Source organism: Leopardus geoffroyi, chromosome C3 (genome assembly GCF_018350155.1).
Source record: "Leopardus geoffroyi isolate Oge1 chromosome C3, O.geoffroyi_Oge1_pat1.0, whole genome shotgun sequence".
Classification (NCBI taxonomy): domain Eukaryota; kingdom Metazoa; phylum Chordata; class Mammalia; order Carnivora; family Felidae; genus Leopardus; species Leopardus geoffroyi.
The window spans coordinates 28,329,821-28,342,310 of record NC_059338.1 but is presented as its reverse complement, the minus strand read 5'-3'; the positions used below and the strand labels follow the sequence as shown (position 1 = coordinate 28,342,310).

The following is a 12,490-nucleotide window of genomic DNA, read 5'->3' as shown; positions in this document are numbered from 1 at the left end:
AATGTCAAGAGAAGACTTAGCAGTAGGAGTCTGGAGTTCAGATGAGTGGTCCAGACTGGACATATGAACTGAATGTCAATAAATGTATAGGTTGTATTTAAAACCAGGAGATGGAATGAGATCACAAGAGAATGAAAGCAGACGGAGAAGAAATCCAAAGACAGAGTCCTGGGACACTCCCAAATTCAATGTGAGAAGGGGAAGAACCACAAAGGGGAAGAACTGATGAATCTTAGTAGTTAGCTCTGGGAATATGACTAGGACTTTTTTGTTTAATCAGAACAATTCTATTGATTAACCATCTTTGCAGGTGATCTTTTAAGTTCACTCAGCTTTTGGTCCCCTTTGCTTTGCCTGATTTTCCTCAGCTTTATTATATCTTTGAATAACTAGCACTTCCATTTCACTTACGAATAAGAGGGTTTCTTTGAAAACTTATTTCTGAGTGTTATCAGATGCTAAACTCTGAGTTAGCTCTGTAATGTCTACAATGGCAATTATAGACTGAATTTTAGAACTGAAAGAGTCTTAAACTTCTAGGTAACTAGTTAAACATCTCATTTTAAAGATAACAGCTGAGGTCCAGAGAGATTAAGTAACTTGCCAGGATCACATTGCTGGGTTCCTAGTCCATGGCAGTTGTACTACCTTCAGGGGAATCTTTCTATCTGTTCTATATCTCATGTGATATACTGTGACGACAAGCAATATAGCATAGTGGGTAAGAGTGCAGACCCAGGAGCTAGGTAGACTCCTTGGGCCACTTAACTACTTTGGATAAGTTGCTTAACCGCTGTATACTTCAGTTTTCTCATCTGTAAAGTAGGGATAGTCATGGTAGCTACCTCCTAAAGTCATAAAGTAAACATGAATAAATACACTTAAATAGAAACGGTCAAAATTCATTCATACTGTTTTCCAAATCTGCAGGTTCAATCTGCATCAGAGTAAGGCTTTTGGAATACATCCATTGACCTTAGAATCATGTGATTTTGAAGTTATTTATAATTTATCCACAAAGAATTAATTATTTGGAGAGTCAGAGAAGTAGCCCAGGCTCCTATATAACTCCAGTATATGTTTTTATAAATATACCTGATGAATTTTGATAAATAAATCTTAAGAGGGGTTGCTGAAGTAGGGGGAACAAGTGATGAGGAGAAAGGGAAGAAACAAGAACTAAATGTTTCCATTTTTGCTAGAAACTGAGCAAATCAAGTCCCGCATATTTCTGTTAGTCAAGCAGGCTTTCATTTCTATGCCTCAGTTGCCCTCCTGTTTATCTTTTTCTGCAGGGATTTCCAACAATTCTAGTTTCATAGATCTTTACCCCGCTCTCCCCCCCCCCCCCCCCCCCCCCGGCCTTTATTTGGGTAAATAATAGCCCCTTTGCCTGTAAGCTCTAATTTTTTACAACTTTGCTTCTGGCTATTTGCTGGATCCTCTTTCCTCTCTCAAGCAGTATTTTTTTTTAATCTTGTTACTTAATCTCGTGAAGCCCCTTAATCTGCTGGAGGGCATCCAGTGATTTTCTGTCTGCTCTCCGCCACTGGGCAGTATCTTTGCCATTCTCCTTTTAGGTAAAATCCTAGGACTGCTTTGCTTCTCCTCTCTCAGGGCTTGATTACCTAATATGGTAAGGTATGTCCCCTGACAAGACTGCTCTGTTGAGAGGGAACAACAGTTTGACTAAGTTTAAAGACACCGAAGGTAAGCTGTCAGAGCTATCAGGGTTAGTTATTTATGTAGCAAAGTAATATTTTTCACAGCATACCATATAAATATAACAGCCACAATCTTGTGAAAGCAAGTCTCTTTTTAATCAAGTGAAAGGTAAGAAAATACAGATTTTCCTCCCTTAGCCTCTTTATCTGTAGCCAGATAAGAAAAAAAAAAAAAAAAAAAGACGAAGGGAACAGGGTAGTTTGTCCCCAGAATGAGAAGGTTTTGAGAAGTCTGAAAAATTTGGTTATATAAAAATGCTTATAAGGATATATTTAATAAGCGATGGCTGTTATAAACAGCCCTGTCATAGCCAGCCTCTGGGAGTTGGCAAGCATTCTCATGAAGAAAAGCAAGCTGTCCCGGATTTGTACAATTGATGACAGTGGGCAGTCCCAAGGAAAAAGATGAAGATTGAGACATGGCAGCCAACCAGCTCTATGTGTGGGAAGCTGCCTTCTATCCAATGTGCACTGAAGACTCTTCTCTAGTGGTTGACTCCATATAAGCCTGGAAGGATCTTTCCTTTCACTGTACATTTGCTCTTGCTTTGTGACTGTAGCTTCTTAAAATACTGCAGATGCTGTGATTTTCTATATATGGGTCACACTGTGCCTTGTTCTAGCCCAAGCTGTATAAACCAACGAAGTTTCTTTTGGCATCTTCCTTTTAAGGACTCTATTAATTTTAGGTCGTGCTGTTGCCAAGGAAATCTCAGTAATCAAAGCTCACATGTATTCCTTTGAGACCCTGTAATTTTTGGACCCACTGTCCCATTACATCAGTGAATTCTGCTCTAGTCAGAAATCTTTTTTAAGATAGAATAAATTGACCTTCAAGGTATCTGTTTGGGCTTTGCTCAAACTTCTTATCCAAAGATGTGGAAGGTTTATCAACTACTAAGGGACGGTACAGTTAACCCTTGACCATTTACTTTTCTTCCAAATCTTTCTTCTGCCTCTGATTGCCTTCAAGGTATTAGTTTGTGTTAGTGACCCATGACCTTCTGTCTCTTTGTTGGAGGGACACTGATGAGCTTGAAACTCTGCTGGAATTTATGATTATAAAAGTAATATATTTCATTATAGAAAATATATGAAGTATAGAAAAGTATAAAGCAGTGCTTTTCAAAAGCAGCAGGAGCATTTCTAGAGGTTATAAATATTCGTGCGGGTACTTTTAGGGGTCACAGTGATGGGGGATGCATTTAGTGGACAGGGCCCAGAGATACTACCTGTCCTAATAGGTCCCATATAACAGTTGTCCTGCAGCTTCCTTGACTTTCAGCTGTCTCCCTGGACAGTCATGGATGAAAAAGTCCAAAACCAAACTTGATTTTATGTGTAAACTTCCATTTTATGGCAGAGAGAATCTAAAAATTCAACTACCATGTAAACTGAGGAAAAACTGTAGTTTTAGTTTTATTTATTCCTGACAGCAGGGCCACTTGTATAATGGCATTGTTCTAAAACATTCTACAGATGTGCATGTGACTTCTACCTTCATGATGATCTATGATGAGTCTAAGCCTCTGACTACTTCATTATACCTTCTAGTGTTACTGGCCCAAGAATTTATGCATTGAAATACATATTTCATTTTATATTCCTTTTGTTTTTCTTCAGAGTTTATTTGATTTTTAAAACAATTTTAGCTAAGTTTTATGTCTATGAATTTTATTTCAGGATAGTAAAGATTGGAAGAGGTATTAGAAATATTTATTATGAAAGAGGACTCTTTGTGCTGTAAAGAATAAGAAAAATTGCCCAAAAATACCACTCAGAAGAAATTACTGTTTAACATTCTGGTGAACTTTCTTTTGGTGTTTTTGCGAAGTTGTTTCTTGTTTTGTTTTTTTTTTTTAAAACATATTCAGGATCGACTAATGGCATTTTTAAGAAAAGGATCATTTCCAACCGGAGAATTCCTGGGACCCCATCATTACCAGGATGACAGTCTCATAATGTTGTCTTCAAAGCACTTGGGTTCAACTCTTTTATCAAAATAGTCAGTCCTATGATGGCTTTGATTACAGAGAACCTCTAGGAATAATTGTTCCTCTTTCTGTTGGAGTCTAGGGGTTACCTTAGTTATGAAAGTATTCATTTCTCTGTTGATAGCATGGCTAGAGAGCTTTAACCATGGCTTAGGCTTAGCTAATGTCAGAGTTCTAGCCCCATGATTGAGGTAAAAAGCTTAGTGTGGGATTTGCAGCTCTTTTTCAGCAAATGGAGTGTTTCTAGATTTGCCCCAGCAGGAATGTTGCCCTCAAGGCACTAACAGACGTTGCCTGTAAAGGTCTTACTTTGGTAGGACCTAAAAGGTAGGGTAGTTGGGGTGAAAATGTAACGATAAATCTGTACAATCTGCCCGTCTTAATTTTCTCTATACCATCTCAGTTTTCAATGAAACAAGTTCAAGAATCAGCAACCATGTAGTGACGTGAATTTCTTTCACAGAAAAAAAACGTGGCTTTATATCCAAATATGATTTTTCAAGATACTTAAATGTTCACACAGATGTGACTTAACAGTATGTGCTTTTGAAAATACTTGGCTTTTTTAATGCTTTAAAAATGTTTTGCTTTCTTAAACCCTGAGCTCTTATACCTTAAACTATGCCAGTGTTATTGACTACTGAGAAGAAAGGAGGGACATTTTTGAAACCATTGGCATAAGTCATGGAGACATAACAAACAGCATGGAAACTATAGTTTATAATGCTGTGTCTCACGTTTGAAAGTTGCTAAAGAATAAATCTTAAAAAGTTCTCATGATAAGGAAAAAAATTCTGTAGCTATGTATGGTGACAGATTATTAACTGGACTTATTGGGATATTTATTTTGCAATGTATACAAATATCTAATCATCATGTTGTACACCTGAAACTAATATAATGCATTTCATTTATGCCCCAATTAAAAAAAAAAAAAAAACATTGGCAAGTTAGTAGTTCAAACTAAAATTACTTAGGTGCTAGGGGACTTTCAAAAGTGATATACCCAAGGGAAGCCTCGGTGGCTCAGTCGGTTAAGTGTCCAACTTCGGCACAGGTCATGATCTCACAATTTGTGGGTTCAAGCCCCGCATTGAGCTCTGTGCTGACAGCTCGGAACCTGGAGCCTGCTTCAGATTCTGTGTCTCCCTCTCTCTCTGCCCCTCCCCCGGCTCATGCTCTGTCTCTCTCCCTCTCAAAAATAAATAAACATAAAAAAAAAGTGATATACCCAATTGGTAGATCATGGGGCTATCCGTGGTAACTGAATGCTTAGTTTCTCATTTCTCCAAATGACTAGTATAGCTGCTTGTTGGCTCTTGTGAGGGTCAACATTGCCTTTCCGAGGTCATGGGGAGGGCAAATGTCTTTGCCTGTTCTCCAGTAGTATGTGTTGGCCCTCCAGCGAGAGCAGGGCCAGCCTAATCTTCATCTTTGGTACATAACACTCTAGGTCAGGGCTTAGTAAACACTTTATATAAAGGGCCTGATTAAAAAAATAATAATAATAATAAAGGGCCTGATTGTAATTATTATCTACTTTGTGGTCTGTGTAGTCTGTTGCAACTACTCAACTTTGCTATTATACTGGGAAAGTAACCAATAGACAATCTGTCAATAAATAGAATGGCTATGTTCCAATAAAACTTTATTTATAAAAGCAGGTTGGTGGGCTGGATTTGGCCTACAGCCCGGGCCACAGTTTGCCAGCCTCTGCTCTTGGTTACAGATTCATAAATGTTTGCTGATGTAAACATGACTCCAAATGTCAGTTTGCTCTCATCTAAGCACTTTTCTGGTAATTCAGCCTTTTTCCAATTGCTCTGATTCTTTAATATTATTGACACTTTGTGGGGTCAGGGAAGTCATTCATTTAGGGGGATACACATTGTTGTCCTCACTTGGAAAAGCATCAGTTTTGGTCATGCTGCAGAAAGCAAGCTATAAAGATTCCTGGATGAAGGAGTAAAGGAGGGAGTTTCTTCTATGTCATTTTAAAGTAGTTTCTCTGTTCTATCTTAGTTCATTACCTCTTTTCTTTCCTAAACATTTTTTAATCTTTTTATTGAAGTGTCGTTGACACACCATGTTACATTAGTTTCAGGTATACAACATGGTAATTCAACAAGACTATATATTATGCTCTGCTCACCACAAGTGGAGAAAGTCTGAAATGGTTGATTCTCCTAATATATCCCTATCTGCTTTTTTCATCTGATCCTATCCCTTCTTCCCTCCCAAAGACCTGACTTCGAGGTTGGCTAAAATGATAGTTTGGGGATATGTGATCACTTGACACTTGAGAAATTCTGCTTTTTAGGTTATGGCCATGCCTTTAAGGCTCACAGATTCTTGGAAGGGTACCTGTCATTCATTTTAATTGCTGGTTGTCATTTGAATTCCTTAGTCAGGAGTAGGTTATGGAGTTTATTAGGTTTTCTGCCTTGTTAACTTTCAGTCTGCAGTACATATGTAAGAAGAATTTGGGGAGATTTATGGAGGGGTGAAAGAAATCTTCAAAGCTTTGGCCTTGGGCTTACTTGAAATGATGGTTAAGAGGAGTGGATTTTTGGAGTGGATTCTGGTTATTGAACAACTTTAAGGAAAAATTTGAAAAGGAAAAAGGATGAGAGCTGACAGTGATATGTCATAGTAAAGACTCACACCATGTATGGGAATCAGTGATGGATTGGCACAATTAATTTTGTGCCAAGTAAACAAAACAAGATCCTTTCTATAGAATAAAGGTCTGCCTAATGTATGATATGTTGTCTGAGGAGTCTCTCCAGTCACTTGTGACCTCTAGCTCTCTGGAATAAAACTAATGCCATATTATTCGGGCAACTTATAATCATAATTATATTATATTAATTATATTATAATCATAATAATTCTGGGGTGTTTGACTTAGAGCTAAGGGCAAGTTTGGATACCGCTATCCAGCAAGCTGAGCCGTTTTCAATAATAATTACCTAATAGGTAAAGCTTCTATAGTAGTCTTCCTCAAACTTGTCAGTAAGAATCATTGGGGTCATTTGTTTATAATATAGATTTTCAGGCCTCTTCCTTTGAGATTCTGACTTAGGAGGGGATGTGGTGGTAGAGAGTGGAAAGCCTACGAATCTATATTGTAATAGAAGTCTCCCAGGTGATTCTTAACAGGCAAATTTGACAAAGACTGTTCCTAGAGGTATAATATTTAGGGATTACTAATATCCCAGGTAGGTCATCATTAAAGAGTCATTAACTATGGCCCCCTGAAGGGACTTAGAGCCAATCTCTACTCCTTCCTCTCCTCCAGAAATGGACATTTAACCCACAGAGAACCAAATTATTAAAGTCCCTCTAAGACAGTCCAGTTCCATCCAGGAAGTCTTTTGCTTACATAGCAGCATACATTTATTTAGTCAACAAAGTTATTATTACCTAGTATATGTCAAGCATTATGCATTAGGGGTACAGAAATGTATAAGGTAGACAATGTTCCTGCCCCTCATAATACTCACATTTTAATGGGCCAGGAGGTATTCCTGTTAGACATACAAGTTGAGATATCATGTAGGCAGTTGAACATAGGAATCTGGTGTTCATGGGAGATAATAGAGCTAGAAATAAAGATATTTGAGAGTCACTGCCTTAGAGATGATACCTAGAGATGGTGGACTGGGTGAGATCTCTCCAGAAAAGAGCATAAAGAAAGGAAAAGAGTCTATGATTATGCCCTAGATTATTCCAGGGCTGGCTCTAGACAAAAACAGGAATATTTCTTCCATTGGACCAGGAGAGTATATACAGATAAATTGGTGGGTCTCATGTGGGAAAAATGAAGTAGTTATGATCTGACTTTCTGTCTCTCTGTCTCTGTCTCTCTCTCTCTCTCTCTCTCTCTCTCACACACACACACACACACTTTTTTTTTTTTTTTTATACGTAGAGAGCAATTAGAGCCTATTAGTGTCCAAATGAAAGGTAATGAACTAGGTAACTAATGCTAAGTATGGTTTGAATGGGAGGAACCTAAGAAATACGAAAACTCTGTAGGATTTGATATTTTACTGGTGTGGAGAGTGAATATAAAGAAGAGTCTACAGTGGTTGAGTAGATGCATGGATTGGTAGACGCGGTATTGGCTTTGGAGCCAGAAGACCTAGGTCCAAAGCTACTTCCATCTCTTATTAGCTATAAGGTCTTAAAAAAGAAATTTAACCTCTCTGAATTGTAAAAGTGCTTTAATCGGCTGTAAAAATGAGATTGTTATCCCTATCTTGTAGGCTTAATGTAAGGATGGCCATAACAATGTATTTCACTTTAAATAGTGCCCGGCCTTAGCAAGTGTTAGTTAAACAATGGCTGCTAGTATAATAGTACTTCACCAGTCTTTCCCTGCCGCCAACCCGCCCCCTCTCCCCCCTTGTCTTTGAGCTTTCACACACGTTATTCCCATTTCCTGGAATGCTCTTCCTCCTACTTTATTGCCTCTTCCTCTCCCTACTTCCCTTTTTAACACCCATTCATGTTTTAGGTTATGGCCCACCTGGGGCCTCCAGGAACCCTTCCTTTGACCCCCTCTTCAGAGTAGACTAGGTTCTCCTCAGTATCTTGAATTAACCTGTAATATACAGTGATAATTGTTACTATTATTATATTTGCCAATTAAACAAAAATCCTTAAAAGTAAGGTCTGTTTCTTGTTCATTATGTTAACTTTCCAGGATCTAGCAGAATATCTAGTATTTAGGTATGTCTTTATGAAGATTTGTAGAACAGTCCAGTTAATGACATTCATGTTTCCAGTTTTGATGACTGCATGAATAATATACTAATAATGAGATTGAGAATTCAGGAGGAAGAACATGTTTGTGATGAAGATGTTTTTGCTTTTGGATGTACTGACTTTGAGGTACCTGTCAGACATATGAAATTAAATATGCTATAGGCAATTCGATACACGGGCCTGAAGTGTGGGGAGGTTCTGGGGCTAGAAATAAAAATTTAGAGGGGCAGCAGCCTGTTGGTAATAGTTTTAAATTATGAAAGGGAGGATATTTTCCAAGAATAACTTGTAGAGCAGTTGGTTCTCAGCTTTTTTTCTTCCCCAGTGTTGTGAGGGATGCACTCAAATGACCATGAGTCAGTATCACAGTGATTCTGAAGCAGGAAAGGCAAAAGGAGCCCATCCCTAGGGGAGACCTATCAGAATGTCTGTGGGATGTTAAGGAGGAGCACTGCTGTGAAAAAATAAGAATAGACAGTTTAGAACAGAGCCTGGGCCACACCAGTGCTTAAGGGATATGCCGAGGAGGAAAGGTCCCATGAAAGAGATCTGAGAGGAAATGGTCAGAGCAGGAAAAGAGCGAGGAAAGAATATGTTCGACCAAAAAAGGAAGTGAAAAGTTTCAGGGACTCTAGATGACAGAACTTAATTTCATATAGCTCAAGCAAAAGGCTATGTAACTGGGATATCTGTACATTGATCCAGGTTGGTGTCAGGCATAGCTAAGTGCAGGAGGCTAAAACTTGGTCATCAGAGCTCTGCCTCCTTCTTGTATAGACCACAGAGGAAGAATACCTTCTCTATCCTAGTGTCCATATATCCAGTTGACCTGGCTTTGGTCAGGTAGACTTGCCTGAAGCAATTTCTGTAGCCAGAGGTTAGATGGTTAGAGGGGCAGTGAAGCACAGTGGTTAAGATCCAGAACTCTGGAACCAAGTTATTTGAGTTCAAATCCCTGTTCTGTGACTTATTGTACAACCTTGGGCAAATTACATACTCCTCTGTGCCTCAGTTTCCCTAACTCTAACATGTGAGATATAATGGTAGCTATCACATAGGTCATTTCTTTAAATGAGATAATGTGGATAAAACTTACCGACAGTGCCTAAACACGGTAAGCACTCAATAAATGTTAGCTACCATGGTGATTGTAATGATAATGATAATGACAACAGTAGTGATGGTAGTGATAATGAGGAAGCAGTAGCAGCGGCTCCCACTTTTTGTAGGGGTGGGGTTAGGAGAGGGTCAGCCTCTTGGACGGGTTCCCCACAGGATGAAAGAAAGCGTTCTGTTACCAAAAGAAGAGAAAGGGATAAAGTGCTGGAAAGACAAACTATAGCTACCCTAGTCCTCTGTAATCACATCCAGTTTGATTCTGTAATCCACACAGAGTCTGAGAACCCCCGAAGTACCCAGTGGATTTGGCAATAAGGAGATTTTGCTGGCTAGTGTGAACAGTTTGGTGGCCTGGATGGCACTGAAGCAGTGGTACCTTCTCTTTGTGATCCTCTGCAATAATGATTTTGATAAGTTTCTTGGGGGTTAATAGCATCTGGTTAGTAGCCATTTGCTTTGTGGGCAGAGCTCCAAAATAGTTTGCTGTTAAAAAAAAAGAAAAGAAAAGAAAAAGTCTTTATAAAGCCTTGAAGAGTTCAAACATATCTAATCATCCTATCATTTGGCAGATTGTGATGACTTTCTGGTTCCATGCTTTACTCTGAATTGGGCTTCCTCCTAACAATCCTTATTCCACATTTCTGCTTCTTCCCCTTGTTGAGAACAGACGATAGATCAACATTCTTGCCTGATCCTGCAAGCATATTTTGAAGGAATGAAAAGCAAATATTCTTCTACCCCAGAGGAGCATTTTCCACATTATGCTAGCAATTATGAAAGGAGTTAGTTATTGGATTAGCTAGTGAGATATGATTGTCAGTCATCGTCATGTTCTCATTACTGGTAATGTTGTCCAGACCTACCATGTTTTCTCTGACTGTGTTTCTCCCTTTTTTTGTGTTTCACTTGTTTACGGAGTGCCGTCAGAGAGAAAGCCTGATTCAAGTTTGATAAAGTTCTGCTAAGCCACCTCAAGATTATCTTAGCTAAAGAAGTTCGATAGAGTGCAGTTGTGGGTTCTGGATTAATCTAGAATGGCTTCCTAAAAGAAAAATTCCAGAAGAATAGTATGGGAACTTTTTCCTCCCAGCTTTCCCCCTCCTCAGTTATGTTATTACCCCAGAAAAATATCACAAACAAAACAAATTTATGTAACAGAGAAATATTAGAGAAAAGTCAAGAACTGAGAGTTTTAGCTTCCAACTTTACCATTAATAAAAGCACATTGCAGTGTAATAACAAGTAGGTTATGAATAAACTGTTCTCAACTATATATTCAGGTTAGTTCCTTAAAGAAAGTTCTTCCAGAATTTACTTCCTAAAAATGTTTTTGTACTGTAACCTACCACTGAGCTTCAGAGAATAAATTTGATTTAGATAGCAGTGATTATTGGAAAACTATTTCAAAATGGACAACTGTTTAACATCTATAAGGGGAAGTATATAACCTCACTAGTATTCAAAACTATGAATTAGTATTGTAATGAAGTAGTGTTTGGGGGTTTTTTTGGTTTTTGTTTTTTTGTTTTTTACTAACCAACATAGGTAAAAAGATAATGCTCAATTCAGGTGAGAGTATAATGAAATGGGCCTTCTCATACTTTACTGTTGAGAATGCAAGTTAATACTTCCTTTTCAGAAAGCAAATTGTCAAACTATGAAAAGCCCCAAACTGATACAGAATTTCCACTTATGGAAATCTTTCACTAAGAAACAGTCCTAAATATAAAAAGGGTCAAGGGAAGCTTTATATACAGAGATTTTTGTCACAGGATATATTGTATGTATGTAGCTCTATAAACGTTTATTCACTCAATAAATACTTGAGTACCTATTATATGGAAAGCTGTTTGCTAGGTACTATTGAACAAAACAAATTGAGTCCATTTAGTTATTTGTAACAGTGGAAAAATTGGAAACAACCTAAATGTCCAGTATTCTGGCAGCAGTTAAGTAAACTATGATTCATCCATGCAATGGAATACTATGAATCATAGTTTGCTTTACTGTTCCCTACTAGCCATTTCGGAGTGTTTCCTTGGAACAGATGAGAGTATGAGGCGGCCATTTAAAAATGAGTTACAAAGATAGTGTAATAACCTGGATAAATGCTTATGATAAAAGATTAGTGAATGAACTAGATCCACAATCATATATGTAATAGGAGGTATAGAGGATACCCAGGCCCAAGTAAAAAGACCAGGGGTACAGTCACCACAGTGTTAACAGTGATTGTGTTTCTAAGGTGAGACTAAATATGACTGGCTTTTTTCTACTTTCCTTAATGCTCCCCTGTTACTTGTTTCTTTTTTTTTCTTTTTCTCTTCTTGTTTTTTACTTAAATGCTTTGGCCACACAAACTTCCAGAAAGTGAAGGCTTGCCTGCAAGTGAAGACTGCTTGAACCGAGTGGGAATTTTGCCAGAGCATTTTTTCCCTGGCTGGTGATGGGTTGCGTGTTTCTGATGGAGTGGAAGTATTGGATAGTGGAGTTACGAAATCTACTGGGCACCCACCCCACCCCTAATATCGTTCACACAAACAGCACTGTAGATGCAATGTACTGAGCCTCACGTGTAGCAGTGTGGATGGTAAGGTGCCTTTCAATGAATGTGTTTTGTTTTTGTTTTTAGAAATGTCTCTAGAATGTTATCTGAAGACTGCTTGGGGTCGGGGCTGGTTATATGCTATTTCTCCATCCTTCACACCTCCCAAGTTGGAATCTACTTGTCTTTAGTGTAATGTCGTGAAATTAAGTAGCTCATATAAATTCACACTGGAACCATAGTCAACGCTCTGAGAAACTCTGAGATTTATTACTGAGTTTTCCTTGCCACCTTAACCCAATTTTTACATTCTTAATCCATTTGTCCTTCTTTTC

At 38.3% G+C, this 12,490-nt stretch overlaps 1 protein-coding gene across 10 annotated transcripts in view; it reads left to right on the top strand.

The window, feature by feature from the left end:
* Positions 1-12,490, top strand: part of PPP1R12B (protein phosphatase 1 regulatory subunit 12B) — a 222,571-nt gene that overhangs the window by 140,038 nt on the left and 70,043 nt on the right. The window contains exon 20 of one of the 10 annotated variants that reach the window (XM_045456464.1): positions 11,978-12,148. The exons of the other annotated variants lie outside the window; for them this stretch is intronic. Coding sequence (XP_045312420.1) covers positions 11,978-12,013 — 36 coding nt within the window. The 3' untranslated portion in view covers positions 12,014-12,148. Of the gene's footprint in view, positions 1-11,977; positions 12,149-12,490 lie in introns of those variants that run through there. 10 annotated transcript variants of the gene reach the window in all.